Below are 21,481 nucleotides of genomic sequence, written 5' to 3'. Positions count from 1 at the left end.
AAAAAGGATCAGCACAAATTTTTAGGTCAGTTTTCTCACCACCTTTCCTGGTTCTCAGCTACATAAAACAGTCACATCTTTGCTATTCTTATTAAACAGGTTTCACCCACAGTTTGAGAGAGGCACTGAGAGCAGAATGCCATGCAAAGGAAACTCCAGGATGCAGTTTGAGCTCCCTGTGCTCACATGTTGGGAGGTACTGGAAGCCAAGAAAGGGCCATAAATGGGACAGAAAAAGGAACTGCAACACCAACATCTTCATTTCTTGCAGCCTTTCATGTGGTACCAGCTCATCCTATGCAAAGGACTGGAAAGTCACAACTTTGTGTAGGGAATAGTGAAGAAGGTGGGCAGATATTCCAACATTTCTAGCAATGGTTGTGCCCAGAAACAGCAAAAATGGGACCACCACTATGTCTAACCTCACTGTGAGAAATACAGCCAAGAAAACTGCTTAGATTGGGGCAAGAACAGGATATTTGATGTGTTTACAAAAATTAAACTCAAGTGCTGTCTACATTTTAATGGGATCAACCACATTTCTATTATTGGCACAGAAGTCCCCGACAGAAGCAGGGGGAAGTTATTAAAATGGCAAAAGACAGAATATCCTCAGCTGTTCTTTTCCCTGAAAGCAAAACTACAGAACAAACCAACCTCAGCAATGGACCCTCATGTTGGCTCTATAAACTCCACAGGACATTTTTCCCACTGCCCAGTATTTAAAGGGTCTTCCCATCACTAAAACCAGCAAGATGGGAGAAGAACCAGTGTTGGTGGAAGGACACAGGCACAGGTCCTGCCTGGGAGCAGGGCAGCTCTAAGCACTGCAGAAGGGCTCTTGGTGCCTGAAACCACCTCAGGCTGAGATGATGGGCTCCCTTAGCTCTGTGCTTGCAGGACTCTCATTCCCAGCACACAAACCAGAGCCAACAGGGCAGGAGGAGTGAGCTGGGCAGCCCTGCCACAGGGCAGCTGCCAGGGAGCAGCTCTGCCTCCCCATCCATCAGGAACAGGGTCAGGAGATTTGTACCAAGGCACTGCCTTTGAAGAGCACAAAGCAGCAGCTCCCAGGGGGATCTGCCTCTAACAACTGGTGAGTGGTGGTTAAGCAAGAAATATCAGTCTGCTATAAAAAATTGATCACAAGCAGATGATAGTGCCTGTAGGAGCTGTAGTGGTGCTGCTCTGCCTTTGCTGCTGCAGGATTGTGTTTTTCACTGCTGAATTTCAGCAGCCTGATCAAACCTCACCTTGGAGCAACAAGCCTGCAAGGCTTTGCTCTTAGTCTAGATCAGATTAATGATCTGCTGATTAATATGTGCCCATTAGAGGGGGGATTCCATGGTGACTTGATTACAATTGCACTGATCTGAATGCAGTCACATTCCTACATGAAAACATGATTTAGGCAGACTGAGCTGAAGTGAAGATGTGGCCTCAAACCTGCACTCGAGGTGTTTCTGAAGCAGAGCACTCAGGGTGTGGATCTCATCCCTGTCCCCTCCTGCACCAAACTGCCCCAGGGCAAGGGAGTGTCACACATCAGTCAGAACGAAAGAGGGGAGGAGCCCAGGGCAGCTGTGCCACCAGGGCTCCTGACCCTACCAAACCCCTCTGCTGGGGCCAGGGCCGTTATTTCTGTGGGCTGTGGTCAGAGCTGGGGCAGCACCTCCAGCCAGCAGCAGCAGTTTAATATCAGGTTAAAGCACTGCACAACAGCCTCACTCTCACTTCCCTCTGCAGCAACCCCTCTGTTTAAGGAGCCCAATGGCAGCACTGTCACTCCTGAAGGAGGTTTCCTATCAGGGAAGGGCCTGCAGGGGCTGTGAGGAGCAGCTGAGGGCTCTGGGGTTGTTCAGCTGGAGCAGAGTGAGGGCAGAGCTCCCCGGGGCTGCAGCTCCTCCCGAGGGGCAGCTCCCATCTCTGCTCTGGGCCAGGGACAGGAGCCAGGGCACGGCTGGGGCTGGGCCAGGGCAGCTCAGGCTGAGCTCAGGGCAAGGTTCTTCCCCCAGAGGGTGCTGGCACTGCCCAGGCTCCCCAGGGAATGGGCACGGCCCCGAGGCTGCCAGAGCTCCAGGAGCCTTTGGGCAGCGCTGCCAGGGATGCCCAGGCTGGGGTTGCTGGGGGTCTGGGCAGGGACAAGGGCTGGCCTGGGGGATCCTTGGGGTCCCTCCCAGCTCAGGACATTCTGTGATTCCATGATATTTAACTCTGCCCAAGCTCACACACACTGACTTCACTCTGTCAGTCCCATGGAGCACACCTGGATACCCCTCTGGTATCCTGGGTCCTGGATGGACCTTCTGAGTCCTCCCCAAGGACACAATATCCCCATTATCACTACCCCCATTAGGCCCTGCCCTTTTGCTTTATGTTTCCTGCACATGGGAGGGCCAGGGCTTGCTGAGCAATCCCAGACCCCTGCAATCCCCTGGCTGCCACCTGCCTGCCCCAAGAGATGGCCACAGGGTGTTCTCCAGGCCAGAGGCTCCTGCAGAGCAGCCCCAGCCCAGGCCAGCACAGCAGCACCACAAAGGAGGCAGTTTAAAAGCTCTGGGATCAGGTATTTAATGGCAATGCTACTTAAGGGAATAGTTTGATGAATATTGGTATTAAGACCTTCATAAGCAAAGCATCTCCTGCTCCAAGCTCTTCCTCCCTGCCCACACTGTCTCCTCTCCCCCAGTTAAGCTGGCACCTGGCATTTTGGAGACACACTGTGAATCAGGCCAAAACACTCATTTAAAGGATTTTTGCACTATTTCCTGACCCAGTCCTCTGCACAGCATAAAAAAAAAAAAAACTACCAGAGACACACACCCCAAACTCCAGCCTTGTGGTCACCAAGGAAAGGAGACACAACTTGGGGTTCCCAATTCATCCATCTGCTCCTCCTGTCTCCAAGGTAACTCTGGGATGCTCTCACCACCTTTCTCATCCCTTATCCCTTGTGTTTGACTGAAGTTCAGCTCAGCAGCTGATTCCCAAGCAGGAGGAGCCTTCTCCAAGCACAGCACACACACAGACAGAATCACATTTGCCTTTCAGTCTGCTGCCTGGCCCTGAAAACTTTTGGGTTCTTAAGAGGGCTGTAAAATGCATTAGCAGTGAAAGATTCTTCCAAAAGGGCAGTGCTTGTGTTACTGCTCTGTTCAGAAATGATGCTCTCTGCTCAAAAACCACCATGCAACAACATCAATTAAAATTGTCACCTGTTTCAGATTCAGCTTCGATCCCAATTCAGGAAGCAACTCCTAAACAGAGAAAAAGCTGGTTAAACTGGTGAGAAAATTCTCTTCTTCCTTTCAGAGACCAATTCACATGTGCAGGAAAAGGTTACCAAGGTCCCCTGACACCTATTGGATTACACAAAACAATTTCTTGGCCCCAGTGGGTTTCTGCAGGAGCCAGGGGGAACAAATGTTCACACTTTGCAGGCAGCAAAACACCTTCCTCCCCTCCTCCTCCCAGGCAGAACAGTTCTGCAAGAACAGTTTCACCAAGAAAACAACAATGCCCTAAAAATACAAGCAAACTACTGTGGTCTGTAATATCAGTTCCTGGGTGATTTCCACAATTTATTTCCTGGGATACAGCACCTGATTTCATGGAGGTTTTGAAGGGGACAAGGTGTGAAGGTTGGTACAGGAAAAGCTCCTGAGCTGAGGAGCCTCCTCTAAGCAGCTCAACAAAGAAATAATTGGGACAGAAAAATGACAGCTAGCAAGGACTCTGCTGCTCCAAAGAAAATAGCATGTAAATCCCAGAGACAATGGGGAAAAATGAGGTAGTAATTATCAGGAAGGCTGAACACACAGATGTTTTATTGTCTTGCAGAACTGAGATCAGATCTTGGGTTCCCATTCAGCTGCAGAGGCTTGATCAGAGAACATGGGAACAGCCTCTTCTCACCACCCTTCCTGGGAATGTTGCTTCTCTCCCTATTTTAAGCCCAAGGCAAATGCCCAGAGGAGCTGAGGACAGGCTATGTACTTTCTAGAGCAGCCCAGCAAGTGCAGGCTTTGGTTTTGTGAAGCTGTTTTTGTCCTGTGAGCAAAGAAGGACCAGCAGCTCCATCCCAGTGTCCCAGCACTCCCAGAGCTCCCAAACACCACACCCCACTTCCCAGACACAAACCTTGAAGCCCAAGGGGTTGAATGTAAATATTCTTCTGATGTATCATAGAATATGAATGAGGGAAAAAACCTCCCAACCCAGCAGTCACCTTTAGGAGGGAATTGCCTCTTTCAATTGCTCAGCCCCATGGGATCCCTCTCTGATAAATTCCACCAGGGTCTGGAGGTTTGCCCAGCCTAATTCCAGTGCAGAATTGGGGGCTGGAGGCTGCAAAGCCTTCCCTGGGTAGCAGACACCCAGATGGGAGCTGGATGGCAGCTGGGCTTCCCTGTGCAAGCCAGGAAACACAGGCAGAGTGAGAGCAGAGAACTCAAGCACAGCCAGGGCAAGGCAGAGGGAAATGAGGGCTCAGGGGGCTGGCTGGAAATGCTGGCAGGCAGCTGTGGCTTCTGCCCCTCTCCTGAGCCTGGTGCCCACAGGTTTGTGATCCTGCTGTGCCCTTTGGACTCCCAGCTGCTCCCAGAGGCACAGGTGGTGCCACAGCCACGGCACCTTCCCCCAGCTGGGGCTCTCAAGGTGCCACCCTCTCTTTTCCCTTTTTTCTCTCTCTTTCCTTCCTCCAGACCACAGAGACTCCCAGCTTTGGGCCTTTCACACCTCACATTGCTGTGCTGAGATGAGGGGACATCTGAGGGCCCTGTGGATCTGCAGGATCACAGCACCAATGCATTGCACCGACCTTGACAAGGCTGCAGCTCCTTCCATGCATGGCTGGGAATGATCCCATGGCTCAGCCTTCCCTTGACTCCCTCCACTCTCAGACACAGCACAGTGAGAGCACCCAGCTCACTGTAGTCATATAAAGCATCACAGGGATGAAAACCAACTGCTTATAGTGGAGCTCTGCCTGTTGCAGGATCTATTCCCTACCTCTGGCAAGGAACCAAAAAAAGTAACCAAACTTGTCAATAACCACGACAAAGAGAGGCCCATTTCTGTCCTCCCCACCATGACATGAATGCACCAAATGACATTTCCTTATGCCTCCAAAAAAAAGCAGGGCTCTGCTTTATTAAGTGATGGTAAATCCACCCCTAAGGATTCTGGAGAGAACACTTCCCAATGACATGGAGAGAAAACATCATCTGGTTCAGCCTTATAATGATTCCTACAGCAAAGCAATCAAGCTGCCTCACAGATCAGCTCCTTGACAGCTTCTGAGCTTGGGAGGAGCCTCAAGTTTACATTCTATGCTTAATTTCCTTTGGGTTGACCTCAGAAAAAATCTAATTTGTTTCACAAGCAGCTCTGGATGTCAACAGAGGCTGATAAGCAATAGAGCCATGAGAGAAAGGCCATTTAGTGTCTCACACAGATCTGTTGGAGAAGGCAATTGATCAATTATATATTTAGAAATGCATTGGGGATGGGAGCTGGTGGTGGCCATGTGACCAACTACTTTAACATTTATGTCTGGTGGAAGAGAAAAAATAAAATAAAAATAACTAACTAACTAAATAAATAAATAGATATAGATATAAAAAATCTATATAAAAATATAGATAAAATGTCAATATAAATATAGATTTATATATATATAATATATAAATAAATAAAATATATTTATTTATATAAATATAAAATTCTATATTTTATCTATGATATAAAATTATACATATTAAATATATTATATATTTTTTATAAAATATAGAAATTAAAAATAGAAATAAAAGTATCTATATAAATATATATTTATATAGCTATATAAAAATATAGATAAAATATCTTTATAAAAATAAAAATAAAAATGTAAAAGTAAAAATAAAAATAAAAATAAAAATAAAAATGTAAAAGTAAAAATAAAAATAAAAATTAAAATTAAAATAAACCAAAAATAATAAAACCACCAATCTACTCAGCAGGCAAGCTCTGAACACCACATGTTGCCATGCAGCCAGGTACCCCCCAGAGCCCAGAGAAAGCCAAGAGCAAGCCCAGCAGCAGCAGCAGCAGCAGCAGCAGCAGCAGCAGCAGCTCTGTGCTGGGCAGGTACATTACCAGGCTGGGGGTGGGTTTAGGCATTGTCTTCCGTGCTCTGTGCACCTTGACTTCAGCATTAGCAGCAGGGCCTTTTTTAGCATCCGTGTCCTTGCTGCCCTCCCCGAGCTTGCTTGGCATCGTGGCTTGGAGCTGGGCAAAGGACCCCACAGTCCTGCCTTTGCCTGCTCCTCCAGGCAGGGTTTTTGCAGCATGGCCAGTGAGAGAAGCAAAGCTGGTAGTCCTTAGAGGCTGCTCCTGTGCCATCTGCTTGGTTAGGATATATCCATTGCTCCCTGTGACAGAAGTCTGTGTGAAGTCATTTGCTTTCAGATGGTTTTGCTTCCCAGGCTCGCTGTCCGAAATGCCATTTTCTGCTATCCTATTTAATTTAGTAGAAGAGTCCTGCTGGCTCACTTTCGTGTTGTCCTGAGTGTTTTTCGCTGGGTTTGGGTGGCCCCCACCCTCGCTGTGCTCACAGGAACCGTTGGTTTCACCATCTACTGCCATTTTTGGTTCCCCCACTTGCTTTTCTGTAGCGCTTTCATCTGCAGCCATGGCATTAAACCCTGGAGGGAGAGGGAGGAAGAGAGGAGAAAAGGGTCACAAGTGGTGTTGGTTGAAACTCCCAAGCTGTGCTCCAAGCACAGCTGCTCACAGTGGAAGAGCCACCCTGTCCTGTCCAGCACCCTGCCTGATGTAAATCACAGAATCCCAGAATATTTAGGGTTGGGAAAGACCTCCAACCACGGATCAACCACCACCACATCAATTAAAGCTCAGCACTGAGTGCCAGGCTGCTCCCTCACCCACCTGCCCAGCCCTCCTGGCTCCTCACATGGTGACATTTGGGGTGGGTGGCCCAGGTGACAGCAGTGCACTTACTCCCACTTGCCTCAGCTGCAGATGTGGCCATTTATTCCCAACAATGGATTTTTCAAGGTAAATATTATCTCTGGCTCTTCCAATAACTGCATTTATTGCACCATATGTCAACACCTCACCTGGCAAACAAAACTCTGCCCCATCTTGCATCCGGATCTCTGGCAAAGCCCTTCCCAAAGCCAGTCTGATGTGGAAAAGCTTTGCTGGTAGAGCTGTCCCAGGGAGCTTTTATGGGCCACACACAGCCCAGCAGCCAAATGTCATCCCCAAATGTAGATCCCATCAGGGCTCTGCTGCTACAGGGAACATCACAAGGAATAACTCCCCGGCTAGCCCAGCTCTCCTGGGAATGTTCTTCAGTGGGAATTGGCTCTTTCAGCACAACAAAGCACAACAGGACCAGGATTCATGGTGTCATTTCAGAGGTAACAGCAGCAGTAAACACAGGAGTGAAGCGTGGTAAAGCATTTTTAGACTAAAATAATTCCATTATTCAAATGCAGCAAGGTTTTTGCAGCCTGACAAAGCTCACACACAACAATGCCCACATAAAATAAACATTTCAAACATTTCTCTGCTCCTCCATCAATGACTTTGTCCCACCAAAGATTTCAAATCCAAGCTGAAAAACCCAACTAGGAATGTCACATACTTGCAGAAAAAGTTTCTGAGATGACAACCCAGCAGCTCCCCAGGCAACCAGGAGTGATAACAATTCACTGGCACACTCAGAGCAATGATTACATCAACCTGCTGTTAGGGATTCCTTGGCTTGTTTTCCTTCCAGAGAGCAGACAGTTATGAAAAGCAACACAAGAAGTACAGGGAGAGCTCTGTCAGAGCAGGGGGGATTGGTTCAAACCAGCTCCCATCAAAGCAATTTTCACCTACAGGATCCAAAGAGCCTGGAGTCACACTGGAGGAACAGCCAGACCACTCGGTATCAGCCCTTCATTTCACACTGCCCTCAGAGCACAAACAGGCAAGGAGAACATTCTGAACAACATTCTGAACAACATTCTGAACAACATTCTGAATCCCAGAATCAAAACTGGAAAAACCCCCAAGACCACCAAGTCCAACCTGTGCCTGATCCCCACCTCATCACCCAGCCCAGAGCCCTGAGGGCCACCTCCAGGTGTTCCTTGGACACCTCCAGGGATGGGGACTCCAAACCTCCCTGAGCAGCCTCTTCCAATGAAGAAATTCCACCCTGAGCCTCCCTCTGAGGCCGTTCCCTCTGCTCCTGTCCCTGTTCCCTGGAGCACAGCCCTGGCTGTCCCCCCCTGGCTGTCCCCTCCTGTCAGGAGCTGTGCAGAGCCACAAGGGCCCCCTGAGCCTCCTCTGCTCCAGGCTGAGCCCCTGCCCAGCTCCCTCAGCTGCCTCACAAATGTCTCTTCTGAGCTGGCAAGAACCCTGTGCCAGGCTAACTCATGAAGGACCACAGGACCCTGGGATGACAAGTCCAGGGTGCATGGAGCAGCTCCAAGCACAGGCAGCTCCCTGCAAAGGCCAGCAGGGAGGAGACCCAGCACCACTCAGCTCACCAGAACAGCTCTTCCCAAAACCCACCCAAATTCTCTTTCCATTTTCATTAGGAAAATAAAAATATATCCCACTTTTTCTACCCTTTTTTAATGCATTTGTTTAGTTCATCTTAATCATGGAATCACAGAATATCCTGAGCTGGAAAGAACCACCAGGATCATCAATCCAGCCCAGCCCCTGCACAGATCCTCCAACAACCCCAGCCTGGGCATCCCTGGCAGCTCCTGGAGCTCTGGCAGCCTCGGGGCCGTGCCCATTCCCTGGGGAGCCTGGGCAGTGCCAGCACCTCTGGGGGAAGAACCTTTCCTGGTATTTGTTATCTCCTTCCCACGGTGTTGACCTGAAAGATTTGGGTACAGCTCCAGCCCAAACAGCACTGGCAGCTCTAGATTCTAAAAGTGATGCATTCCAGTATCTCAAACAACCTTATTATTCCCTAAACTTCCTGTTTTGGTGCTCACCTGAGATTTAAAGATATTTCCAGCAAACTGAAAGCCTTTTTAGGCCTGGTCAATACATGTGAAGCATCCAATCCAAGCCCTGGCTGGACACCTGGTCAGTGCTGGACTCACAGCAGGCTCTGCCCAGGGGGGTCTCAAAGGCCTCCTGGAGCCTCACACTGCCCATCAGTTAACAGGGGGACAGTCCCTCTGATGCTCCTGATTTCCAGCTGAAAGCCACAGATGATGGACACAAAGCATCTTTGCAGGTGTACCTGGAAGTCTCTCCAAACCCTGAGTGCTCTCTCTGCCCTGGGGATGAGCTCTGGCCATTTTTCCTGCTGAGGAAAAACTTCACTAAGAGATCCATCCCCCTCATTCCAGGAAACCCAGCCTGGGATTCCCTCCCACGTGGGCTCTGCTGGCTCACAGCCTCCAGAGAGAGCCCCACAACATCCAAAAATTGCTCCCCAGGGCTCTCTGGAGCACACAGAGACACAAACCTCACCTGCAGGAGCAGTGACTGAGGGTTCCCAAGCAGGATTCAAAGTTATCACCTCCACCTGCTCCCTCTCACACCACCCAGACCTCCCTGAGCACAGAAAGAGGCACAAAGTTTGTTTTTGATAGCAAAAACTCTGGGAGAAGATAAAGTGCTCCTTTTTTCGCTGTTTTATTTAACTATTTGAAAAGCTGTGGGCAGAGGGAGCCACAACTATGCCTTTATTCTTTCAATTCTTGTTTCTCTTTCTGCATTCAGGGTCTTTAAAAGGCCATTTAAGCAATTATTGCAGCAAAGTCAGTGCCAGGAAAAAAATGCAAAGCAACAAAAAATAAGCTCTCTAACCACAGCTGGAGGTTTCTAGAGCTCAGCTTTAGGCACCTGGCTGAATGAAGCCTTCAAGATTTGTTGATTTAAACACTGTGCTCTCCCACCAGAGCAGTCAAGTAACTTCAGTGGCTGACTATGAGATAAACTGAATAAGCAGAGGGCAAGAATTGCTCTACCTGCCATGAAAGCAACCAAAACAATGTGAATTAGAGCACTGCCCTAGGGAAAAAGTAACTGCATTACTCCAGAAAGCATCACAGGCTTTATGAAAAATCCATGAGGCTGGAATTAAAATCACACACACACACACACACACACACACACACACACTTATTTCCCTTACTGTGAAATGCAATCTGATTGACTGTGGAAGTGGCACCAGCCTTCCAAACCTGTGTGAGCAGAGGTTTGAAGAAACAGAGATGTGGAACTTCACAGCAGAGACTGAGAAACCACAATTCCCTCCAGCCTCCAGGATCCTCCCTTTCTTTGGGGTAAAACCCCTCCATTCTCCCATTCCCTCTTCTGGCAGCACCAAACCAAAGCCATGAGCAGTTGGGAATGGCATTGTTCCCTGCACACTGAGCTCTGGGCTCCTGCAAGCAGCACCAGCCCATCACCCCCACCTCAAACCCAAACTGAAGATTTGCCCTTGGAGGATCAGTTCATGTCAAGAGCTGCCTCACAATTTGTATGGCTGGGTTTTCCCAAGCAGGACAGGAATGTGGTGACAGGAAAACAGGAATTGCCATCCCAGCTTCACCAAGGGCACCTGCACAGCACTGCTGAACAGGCACAACTCAAAATATTTCCCAGCCTTGCTGAACTCTGACACAGGCAGGGATGGGAGCACAAACCAGAGCCAGCAGGAGCCTCCCAGTGACAATACTGAAGCAAACAGGCCACAGGAGCCCTTCCACAGCTCCAGACACCTGAAGAAACACTTCTTCCTGACGTGACCTTTTCATCCTCCCTTTTTCACTCCCAAAAAAAAAAAGCTTCACTGAAAACCTGCTAAAATCCTCATTTCAAATACACCTCGTGGCAGTGAGTTCTCCCCTTGAAAATGCTGATCAGCAGCTTTTCTGCTCCTGTGCTGCAAGTGCAAAGGAATTATAAACCCAAAGATTTTATTGCTCTCAAACTTGGTGACTTTACAGCATTCATCCCTTCTAAGTAGGCCAAAACAAGGTTTTCTCCACATTCAGTTTTCTCTCCAACTCACTCACAGCTCTTTAATCTACAACCATCCTTTCTTTAATTAAAAAGAAATAAAAGGTGGGAATTTCTACCCTGCATCCATGAAGTGTAACCTTATTAATTAGAGGCATTCCAGTTTTTTCAAAGCTCCTTTAGGCATCCCCCATGTCAGATGCAGCAGGAAAAGCTTCTCCCATGGACCCCAACACTGCCTGAATGCCCATCTGAGCTTGGATTCATTAAAACCCAGGTAATTTAAAACCCAAGAGATTTACTGATGTATTTGAATTTGATACCAAGTTGGCACAAACATCATAAAAATACATTATTTAGGGGCTGGGTACATTTTAGTAACACAAGGAATTTAAGACTCAGGAAGTTGGGCTATTCCACTATCCCTGTGACTCCACGTGGCAAAGAACAGCCAATAATAAATTTAAATCCCTGCTCTGAATTAATTCCCTGAGAGCTCTGCAGAGCTCCCTGCCCTCCCCAGGCTCAGGCACAAGGGTCAGGCTCAAGTTTTCATTTCAGAATCTCACAGTTGTTCAAAATGGAATTAGAATTCCCAAAGAAAACAGACTCTGATGAAAGGAGAAAAGCTAAGGCAGGGTGAGACCACCTCATCTAATTTTAGGTGTCTAAAAGGCATCTCAGACTGGGGGCCCCTAAGCCACTGCTGCAAACAACAGAGAGAACCCACAAAAAAAGCAACACACAGCCCCCAAAAGCAGCACAGGCTGACTTTAAAAAGTGATCTTGGGACAAACTCACCCCAGCCTGGACATGTCTGACCTGCCTGCCACCATGTCTAAGCAGAAATTAACTGGATTAATTCAGAATTAGAATGGTAACTTCAAAAAACCCTCCAAATTAGGCAAAATTAAAGCCACCTCTGCTCTCCCAGCCCAGACATTGGTTCCTCTTTGCCTGCTGGGGTTTCCAGCCCTTTCAGCAGAGCCAGACCTGGCTCCAGTCCTGCCCTGGAGCTTGCCAGAGCTGGGCCCAGCCTGCCAAAGCTTATCAGTGGGCAGAGGCTGTCTAACAGATGTGGTAGTGTCCCCAGCAGCCATGCTGGGCACAGCCTGAGGGGACACAGGCACCCACAGGAACTTCCCATCTCAGGGACACCAGCTGACACTCAAAACTCAGTGTTACCTCGACAATGCTCTGAAAAAAACAAAGGCTTAAATGTATTTTTAAAGCTTGGAGTTCACTGTTCTGTGAAATAAAATAAGAAAATTATGCAAATGAGCCCTTGTACTCCAGGCCAAAGAGCAGCCACCAGGTCTGAAGGAAAAGAAAGCGAAAAAGAAAAGAAATTTATTTATTATTATTTTATTTTATTTCTTTATTTTATTTCTTTATTTTATTTATTTATTTATTTATTTATTTATTGAGCAGCAATATAAGATAAAAATAAATAAAATAAAGAAATAAAAGAAATAAAGAAATAAAGAAATAAAAATATATTCTGCCACAAGTGTACTACTGTCTTATCTGGAACTTTTACACATTTTTCTGAGCATCTTGGTGCTGAGAAATCCCTGCCTGTGGGATTTTCCATGCATTTCCAGAGCCCTCAGCACAGCCAAGAGGCTTCAGCTGCTGCAAGAGAAATGTTTAATCAAAGACAAGGCTTAAATGAACTTAGCTTAAATGAACTAAGCAAAGACAAAGCTTAAAGGAAAAGCTCAGGATTTGGAAGTGCAGACTAAGAAGTGCATACAGCTGTATTTATACACACTCACATCTCACAGATGTTCTACCTTAACCATCCTTAAAACACCACAGATCCCACAGCCTTTGATTCAATACCCAACTGTCCTGCTGGATAAAAGTGAGAAAATCACCTGCTTTTAATCTTTGTCTTACAGCAGTTCCCTCCCCTCTTCCTCCTCTAACTCCAACAAAAAGGAAAACTGCCAAGCAGAGAAGAGCCTGAAGATGTTGGGGCTGAAACCACACAGATGAGGGAGAGGGGGCAGCTGAGACCCTGAATCCATTGGGAAGGGAAGCACCCCCTCCATCCATGGAGGCTGGAAGCCACCTGAGCAACCTGAGCCAGTGAGGGCATCTCTGCCCATGGCACTGGGGTGGAACTGGATCATCTTTAAGGTCCCTTCCAACTCAAACCAGTCTGGGAGTGAAGCCAAAAAGCAGAGCATTTTGAAGCCAAGAAATGCAGACAAATGTGTTTTCAGGTACAAGTTCCTCTCTGGGGTGAGTTATTGATGGTCTCTTCTTCCCCCCCAAGCCCTTGTGGAGATGGATTGGTGTCCAGGCATGTCCAGACTCAGATGTCACTCCTCCCTGGAGCACTGTGACCCTGCACACCAAGATGCAAAACAGGAAAAGCAAACCAGAAAACAGGAGGAATCAACTTCTGCTGGGAGTGCTCAGCACTGAGGTTCCACAGGTTGGGTTACTGGGATTGCCCAGGGGGCTGGGGATGCTGCTGGGGACTCAATCACAGGGTTGGAAGGGATTTCTGGAGATCACCCAGGCCAAGTCCCTGCCAAGGCAGGGTCACCTGGAACAGGTGACACAGGAACATGTCCAGGTGGGTTTGGAATGTCTCCAGAGAGGGAGACTCCACACCCTCCCCAGGCACCTGATCCAGGGCTCTTTTCCCCTTCCTCATGTTGGGGTGGAACTTGTGTTTTACTTTATGGCCATTGCTCCCTGTCCTGTCACTGGCACCACTGAGCAGAGTCTGGCACCATCCTCTGACAGCCCTTGGGGATATTTATGTGCACTGATCAGATCCCCTCTGCTCCAGACTAACCAGACCCAGCTCCTGCAGTCTCTCCTCAGATGAGAGATGCTCCAGACCCCTCATCACCTTTGGTCCTCTCCAGCAGCTCCTTGTGTTACTTGAACCGTGCAGACCAGAATTGAACCCAAAACTCCAGATGTGGTTGAGTAGAAGGGAAGGACCAACCCCCCTGACCTGCTGGCCACACCAAAAATGCCCTCCAGCCTTCCCTTGGCCCTCAGGGTACAGTCTGAACATGAACAGTTAAATTGTCTCAACAGTTCAATGACTCAGAGCAGGATAACAGCCTCAGGAAACTCCTTCATCCCTGTGCCATGGTTTGGTGTCACAGCCCAGCTCCTGCTCCAGGGCTGCCCCAGGCACATCCTGCCTGCAGCAAGGGTCCCAAGCCCAGGGAGGCCTTGGTGCACAGCTGGGTGAACATGGAAAATCCTGAAGCATCACTTTGCTCTGCCTGGCCTCCTGCTGGCAGCCTCAGCAGGGATCCCAGTGCCAAGTACCTGAGGAGAGCAGATCAGTCCTTCCCTCCTTTCAAGCTGCCATCCCTGCACCTGGGAATGCAAAGGCTGCAGCTGCTCAATGGAAACAGCACTTCCTGGGCTCACAGCAGCTTCCTACCTGCAATAAGAGGGAAAAAAGGAAAAAAAAAGGCCCCTCCAGGAGTTTAAACCCCTGACAGTGTCTCAAAGCAGGCTGAAGTTTATCTGAGAGCAGTGACTGTGCAGGTCTCACACAGCACTGTGGCTCTTGTAAAGCAGCTGCCTTGGGTGAAGGCTCACAAACACTGGAGCAAATGGAGAATTTCATTCCCAACAGCCATTCCTGCTCCTTTGTGCTGCTGCTTTACTAGAACTTTCCACCCCTGGGCTTGGGCAATCAGAAAAGGAGTGGTTTGCCTTGAAAGGTCAAGGGAGACGCAGAGCTGGGGGTGAAGCACACGAGGAGCTGAATTCACTTGCAATCCTTGCAAAGAAACCACTTTTTAATAGTTTCTCTCTGAGTCAGACTAAAGACAATATGGCCTAATAAAAGCTTTTTTCCACTCATCTCCCATCTCCCTGCCCCCTTCCCCACCCTGTCAAAGGGAAGTATGGACCTAAGCTTACACCCACATGGGAAACTGAACTGGAGCATTTCCCAAGGACCACAGAACAGCCTCATCCACAGCTTTTTTCTATCTGTGTTGAGCAATTTTACACAGACAGGGACACTGAGCCCAGTGAACAACTTCCACAGGCTGGGACTCACCCCAGGAACTGGAAATGAAAGTGCTGGAACACGCAAAGAGCTTGCTCCTACAAATACATGTTAAATTTAGAGCTCAATCATTTCTCTTTATCAGGATGAAGGTAGAAGAGCACAGCCCAGGTGGGAACCACAGGGCATTTCTGCAACACCTCCCTGCTGAGGAACAGAGAACAGAGCACCACAACTGCCCACACAAGGGCCTCCCACCCTCAGGATGTTCCCTGAGAGCACCCACCCCATCCCAAACACCAAGAACCCACCCCAGCTGCTGAGATGTCCCAAATGAAGGCTGAGGACCAGCAGGAAAGGTCCACTGCCTCAAAGCAGCACATCAAGGAGGGCCAGGCTGGATGGGGCTTGGAGCACCCTGGTCCATGGCACAAGGTGGAATGAGGTGAGCTTTGAGGTCTCCTCCAGCCCACAGCAGTCTGTGATTCTGTGATTATCAACTGGGGCAGCTCAGCTACTGCCCCAGCAGAGCAGGAGCCTTCCCTGCAAGAGATTTTCGTGGAGATCTGCACCAGGATGATGTTCTTCACTGCTCACAGGCACCACTGCAGCTGACAGGCCTTGCTTGGGGTCAGACCCCTGAAAATCAGCCAAGGCTTCAAGATACCTGAATTTCCTGTCCTGCCTTGGGCTCAGGCAGGGCTCAAGTTTGTCCAGAGGTGGAACTGGTGCAAGGCCATTCAGAGGCAGCAGTGGAGCTCGGGGATGTGCTAACACAATTCCAACAGGGTCCTGACCTGCCCTCAGCATCCTCACCTTTCTGAGGCAGGAGGCAGTGAAAAGAGGGGAAACAGAGCAATTCACAGTCAGCTTTTAGCCCAAGCAGCACCTTTAGTCAGCCTTTGGATGTGCAGCTTCAAGTTTTGGAGGTTTAGCTGCCAGGTTTAACATTGACAGGTTACCTGGCAGGGCGTTTTCCCAAAGGGAACACGATCCAGAGCAGGCTCAGTCACACACTGCAGGCCATGGCTCCCACCAAACACACCCTGAGCAGCCCAAACCAACACAGTCTGTGCCACTGACAAAGATACTCAGCAGCACCCTCCTCCTTACTAAAGGGAAATGACTGATCAAGAGAACCTGAAGAGAGGAAGCTGAGGCTTCAGGGTGCTTTTCTAGTCCACACATCCCAGCTGAATCCCTGAGGCAGGAAACTGGGCTCAAAGGAACTATTCCATGCCATCCTGCAAGCCTGCTGGAATGATCTCATGTTCATGCAACAGTCAAAAATGTGCATTCTGTGCCAGCACTAAACACTGTTATTAACAGGCTTTTGGGCTGTGAACCAAGGTTCTGGTGGTGCTGATCCTCCCAGGATCCCAGCTGGGGAGCCAGGGGCAGCAGGGACAATGTCCCAGCACAGCAGCACACACACCACGGTCTGTGAGACTCCTGCTGTGCCTGGGGAGGCAAGGACACCTGCTGAACATTCCAGAAGAACTCACATTCAGGAGCCTCTTCTCCCTGGGAATAGAGACTGGAGTGGTTGGAATTTCAGCCCCTTGTGAAGCCTCGAGGCTGTCCCTGCACAGGGAGGGCTCTCAGCTTCCTCCTGACACAGCATTTGCTCCAAGTCCAAGTCAGTCAAGAGGCACAGAAATGTCTCTTCCCATCCTCCTTTTGGATTTTTTACCTCCACAGATTCTTGACACCTTAACATCAACCAAGATCTACACAAAAAACCTTCATAATCCTGAGCTAAGAAAGGCAAGGGATCAAATTGAGTTCCTCCAAAGTAACACAACCTCCCATTAACACCTCCTGACACCTCAGACTTTGTCTCTGCTCTGCCAGACCAGAGGTCCCTGTGCCACCACTGCTGGCAGCAGAATTCCTGTGCTCCCAGTTAATATCCAAGCACCTGACACAGAATTCAGGTTTCTGCCTGTTCTGAGCTTTACTTTCTAACTAGAGCAACTTGACAAAACATTGTGCTGGACAGAAAAGAAAGAAAAAGTAATGCTGTACTCACACACAACTGAATTAAGTCCAAAATTTTGCTTCTAGATAAGAGCAGGGATTTGGATGGGGCCAGTTCAGTGCTTTCATAATGCTCTATTATGGAAAGGAGAACAAAAATACACCAAATCCCTGAAGAGCTATGAGAAGTAACTAGTCCAGGAATAATAAAAAATGGAAAGAAAGGAGGGAGGTGGGGGAAAGATAAAGGGTGGTGGGTTTTTTCCCTAATCCCACTGACACATTTATTAAGCCCTTAGATTTGTGTGCATGTAACTCACAGACAACCCTGCAGGAAAAGACTTTGTCAATTGAACCTGTGCTGCATCTTGCACAGTAAGAGCTGCAGAACCCCCACAGGAGCCACGAGGTGTGGGGTGTCTGACCCCTCCAGCCTTGGAGCTGCTCTGCAGCAACAGAGAAACCCAGAGCAAAACAGAAAGTCAACATTCCTAGAGGGAGGAAAAGGTCATGGTGGGGAGGGATCAGAGTTCAGCTCAAACCAGGAAGTTCAAAGTAACTCCTGTGAGCTTCACACCAATGCAGAAGTGAAAATTAGATCTCCTTCTTCAGGGGAGCAGTGAGGGATGGACAGAAAAGCAAATCTGCATCTCCAGTGGAAGAACCCTGCCGAGAACAAACACAGGAGAAGGGAGCCTGTGTTTGTGGGAGCACACCTGAGCTGCTGGGGGCACTGAGCACATCTCCAAGCCCCCAGTTTTGTTCCCATCACGTGCCCACCTCTCCAGGCAGCTCTGACCCTCAGCCAGGGCAGGTGCTCACCTTCCTCTTTGTTGTTGGTGATGTCTTTCAGCAGCTCAGTCTTCATGCAGCCGTCTTTCCTTGGCTCTCCCTTACTCAGCACTGCTCGCTATGGTGGGGGAGAAGAAAAAACAGAAATATCAGGGTTGAGCTCAGTGCTCAGACACACGGTGCATTCAAAAGAAGAGACAATCATGGACACATCCTGTTTACAGCACAGCCAAACCTCTGCAAAATAAAGGCTGCCAGGAAGCTGCCACCAAGGCACAGGTCACAGATAAAACACGGCAAGGCTGGCCCAGGCTGACAGCCCCAGGAGCACAGGGGCTCCAGGCTGTGCCCAGGGCTGGCACCTCCCAGCTCAGGGTTGGATGCAGCCAGACAGATTTTCCCAGTGCAACGTGCCTGGGAATCCAGCTGAGTCCATCTGCATGAAAGGCATCTCAAGGAGGTGACTCTGACTCCCCCAAAACTTTTTAGCCTTTGGGTGGGGGAGGCAGATCTATCAGACTTCTCACTACAACCTCATTTATCAACAGTTCCAGCCCATGTGCTTTTGGTGCCTTGGTTGGGTTTTTTGCAGCTCATTCAAATGAACATCCAAAATTGCAAACCATCAGTCAGCTACAGCTACCTCCTCATTCATAACATCCATGTTTATTAAAGTTAATGAGCTCTATTTTTAATTCTATAGAAAGCAATTTTTCTTTTTCCTTCTCTTTAAAAAAAAAAATTACGTAAAAAAAGAGAACACCTGCTCATCTCCTCTGCCTTTCACACACCTGGCACCACGTTGTTAGCTCAGGTTTGCAGCCTTCATCCCTTCCCATTCTCTACTTTGAAGTAGCAAGACCGAATCAAAAAAACAAAACCAAAAACCGACTACCAAAATAAACCAGAAGGAAAATGGTATTTTAAAGAAATGAACTAGAAGGGGTCTTTGCCAGAGCTGTGTTTAAGGAGAGAGCTGGAGTGGAGGCAGGGCTGGGAGTGCCCTGCAGAGCTGGAGGTCGGAGCCGGGTTCAGCGCACGCTGCCGGCGCCGCTGCACGAGAATAAGCCCAGGTCAAGCCAACTGCTGTAGGCCAGCACGGGGAGCAGATGGTGCCTGCAGCCATGCAAATCACAGGGTTTAAAGCTCACTGGGTGATAAAGAAAGAAAAACAACCTGCCCACCTCCCTTAGAGCAAGCGAGGGGGATGAGACACGCATGGAGCCTGGTGTGGCAGCTCCCAGCCCTCCCAGCAGCTCTCCCATCCTGGCTGGGATTGTCCAGAGCTGCCAGGGGAGATGGGCTCTGGTGCTGCTGTCACCAGCCACCCTGCCAGGCTGGGGGACTCCCAGCAATGCCCTGTGCTGGCAGGTGCTGCAGAGCAGCCCCCAGCTCCATGCAGGGCTCAGCCAGCCCCAGATCCCTGCAGGATTGCCCTGTCCTGCCCCCAAATCCACCATGGCAGAGACACACACCACAGGAAGGAGGGAGACAGATTCCTGGGAAAGCCTCCACCACCTGCCAGGCCCAGAGCTAAGGGCACTTCAAGGATGACTCCTGCAGCACAGGGCAGAGGCTGTGGGTGGCTGCCTGTCCCTGCCTGTCCCCAACCTGCCCAGAGCACAATGAGACACAAACTCAGCCACATCCCAGTGCTCTCAGCACCAGGGACTTGTGCTCCAAGGACAGCACCTTCAGATCTCCAGTCACACACCAAAAAGCTGCTGTGAGCACTGCAAAGCTCAGTCAGCCCAGCCTGACACAGAATCTACCTTCAGCAGACACTGGCCAACAGCTTCCATTGAGAAATGACCATAAAACACAGCCCAAACTCTGAACATAGAGCAGCTGTTTTATTTATCCATTTGCTGAGCCAGTAATTCATATCCTTGCTGCAAACATGAGCTTGTAAACCCTACCTCTCTTCTAGTCAGACCTCTTGTAAACTGGGAATAACCTCAGTTTTTCTCATGGATTATCCTGCAGCAAGACCTGAGCAAAGAGAGCTCAGAGTGCTCGAGGGCACCCCTGGCTCCCACTACAGCCAGGGGCACCCAGGCCCTGGCCACAGGCACCAGCAGCAAATAAAGAGCCTCAGTCAGTCTAACAGGGACCAGTTTGTTTTCCCAACCTTTGTTGCAACAAGGAGAGGTCCTGATATTCCTGCTCCTCCACTGACTCATACAAGAAGCCCCAGGATTTCCAGGGGCCATTCTTTGCCATCTGAGCATGATTTTTTTCTCTCTTTCCTAAGCAGTAACCTCACTCCACACATTGCCCACGCTCTCCCTTCCACAGAGGCATTGCTGCTGCTCACCCATGAGGAAAAGCCACTGCAGGAACCCTGGAGTCAATGAGACCTTGACCACCCTCCCTGCTCACTGCAGTCACCAGCAGCTCAGAGCTGCCTGCCCAGCTCTCAAAGCAGAACTCCCAACTCCAAGAGAGAAACCATCACTTTTGTCCTTTGAGAGTACAAAAGCTGGGTGCCAAGGCAAGGCTGCCTTAGGTGGCATCTCCCAGGCTCTCCTTCCTACCTCAGAGACAAACTCCTCACTAAGAGGCGACAACGTTACAACCTCCCAACAAAAACTCGGCATCAAGGTAGAAAATCAAAGAATCATTAAAAATAAAAATAAAATACAAAGCCAACTGTGAATTTTGAAGCATTTGGATCAGAAGGAAGCTACAGGAAATCCCTGCAAAGCGCTCGAAGCCTCGTCCCCCCAGGCCAGCGCTCTCCCGTCCTTGCTCCATCAGCACCCAGCACCGAGGGGCACCCATGGGGCACCCATGGGGCACCCAGCACCATCCATCCCACCCAGCTCCACCCAGCCAACTTAGCACCAACTTCACCGCAAGTGTCAATACCTCCAGCTTTGTGTGTGTGTGTGTGTGTGTGTGTGTGTGTGTGGGTGTGTGTGTGTGTGTTGGGTTTTTTGCCCTCCCCTCCCTTAAATCCAGAGCAAACTTCCCTTTCTGCTCACCCTCCCCATGCCCCATCCGTCCGCTCCCGATTGGCAGGGAAATCCTATACCCACCCTCCCCGCCGAGAAATGTCTGCTCTTGCAGCAGTCCCAACAAAGCCAACTGCCAAGCACACGCTGCTTCACAATAAAAGTCTCACTCGCTCCATTTATTTTTTTCCTCCTTTCCCCCTTTCCCGCAGCCGTCTGCCTCCATTCCCTCGCCCACCCCAGACTGATTATTAACCATCCGTGGCTGGAGAACCTCCATAAAGAGCACACACAACCAGCCACGAAGCGTTCTTGCCCCCCCCAACCCTTAATTTTTAGGTTTCAAAGGGTAGAAAAAATTAGTGCATCTGAAGAAAGACTGATTGGGTCTTTGAAAGGGCTTTAAGAGCCATGAGGAGCCAAGCAGAGGAGCTACTGCTGGTTTAGTTTTTTCCTCTCTGCCTCTGTTTATAAGAAAACAAGCTTCCTCTCCTCCATGAGGTCTTTGGAGGGGATGGAAGACAGGTCAGACCGGCCAAGGAAAGGCTCTGCAGCATTTCCAAACAGATGATGACTACAAACTACAGTGGTGCCTTTAAAACAAACCAAAAAAAAAAAAAACCAACCAAAAACCCAAAAAGCAAAAAAATTAAAAAAAGCCCATCAAAAAAAAAAAAAAAAAAGAAAAAGGGAAAAGAAAGAAAAGAAAAAGAACAAAGCTGGGAAACACAGAAAGAGCTTTCTCAGCCTCCTC

At 49.1% G+C, this 21,481-nt stretch overlaps 1 protein-coding gene across 14 annotated transcripts in view; it reads right to left on the bottom strand.

Annotated features, from left to right (window-relative positions):
• LOC129128747 (histone-lysine N-methyltransferase EHMT1) overlaps nucleotides 1-21,481 on the bottom strand; it is a 124,783-nt gene that overhangs the window by 48,737 nt on the left and 54,565 nt on the right. For 12 of the 14 annotated variants that reach the window (XM_054646245.2, XM_077188987.1, XM_077188980.1 and 9 more), the window contains exons 2-4: nucleotides 17,801-17,888; nucleotides 6,139-6,686; nucleotides 3,216-3,257 (exon numbers count right to left, since the gene is read on the bottom strand). In XM_054646245.2, the coding sequence (XP_054502220.1) occupies nucleotides 3,216-3,257; nucleotides 6,139-6,686; nucleotides 17,801-17,888 (678 nt within the window). The remainder of the gene's footprint in view (nucleotides 1-3,215; nucleotides 3,258-6,138; nucleotides 6,687-17,800; nucleotides 17,889-21,481) is intronic. The other 2 variants (XM_077188989.1, XM_077188978.1) reach the window with 1 other exon arrangement.

Source organism: Agelaius phoeniceus, chromosome 21 (assembly GCF_051311805.1).
Source record: "Agelaius phoeniceus isolate bAgePho1 chromosome 21, bAgePho1.hap1, whole genome shotgun sequence".
Lineage (NCBI taxonomy): Eukaryota > Metazoa > Chordata > Aves > Passeriformes > Icteridae > Agelaius > Agelaius phoeniceus.
The sequence above is the reverse complement of the archived record's forward strand: the minus strand, read 5'-3'. Positions and strand labels throughout refer to the sequence as shown.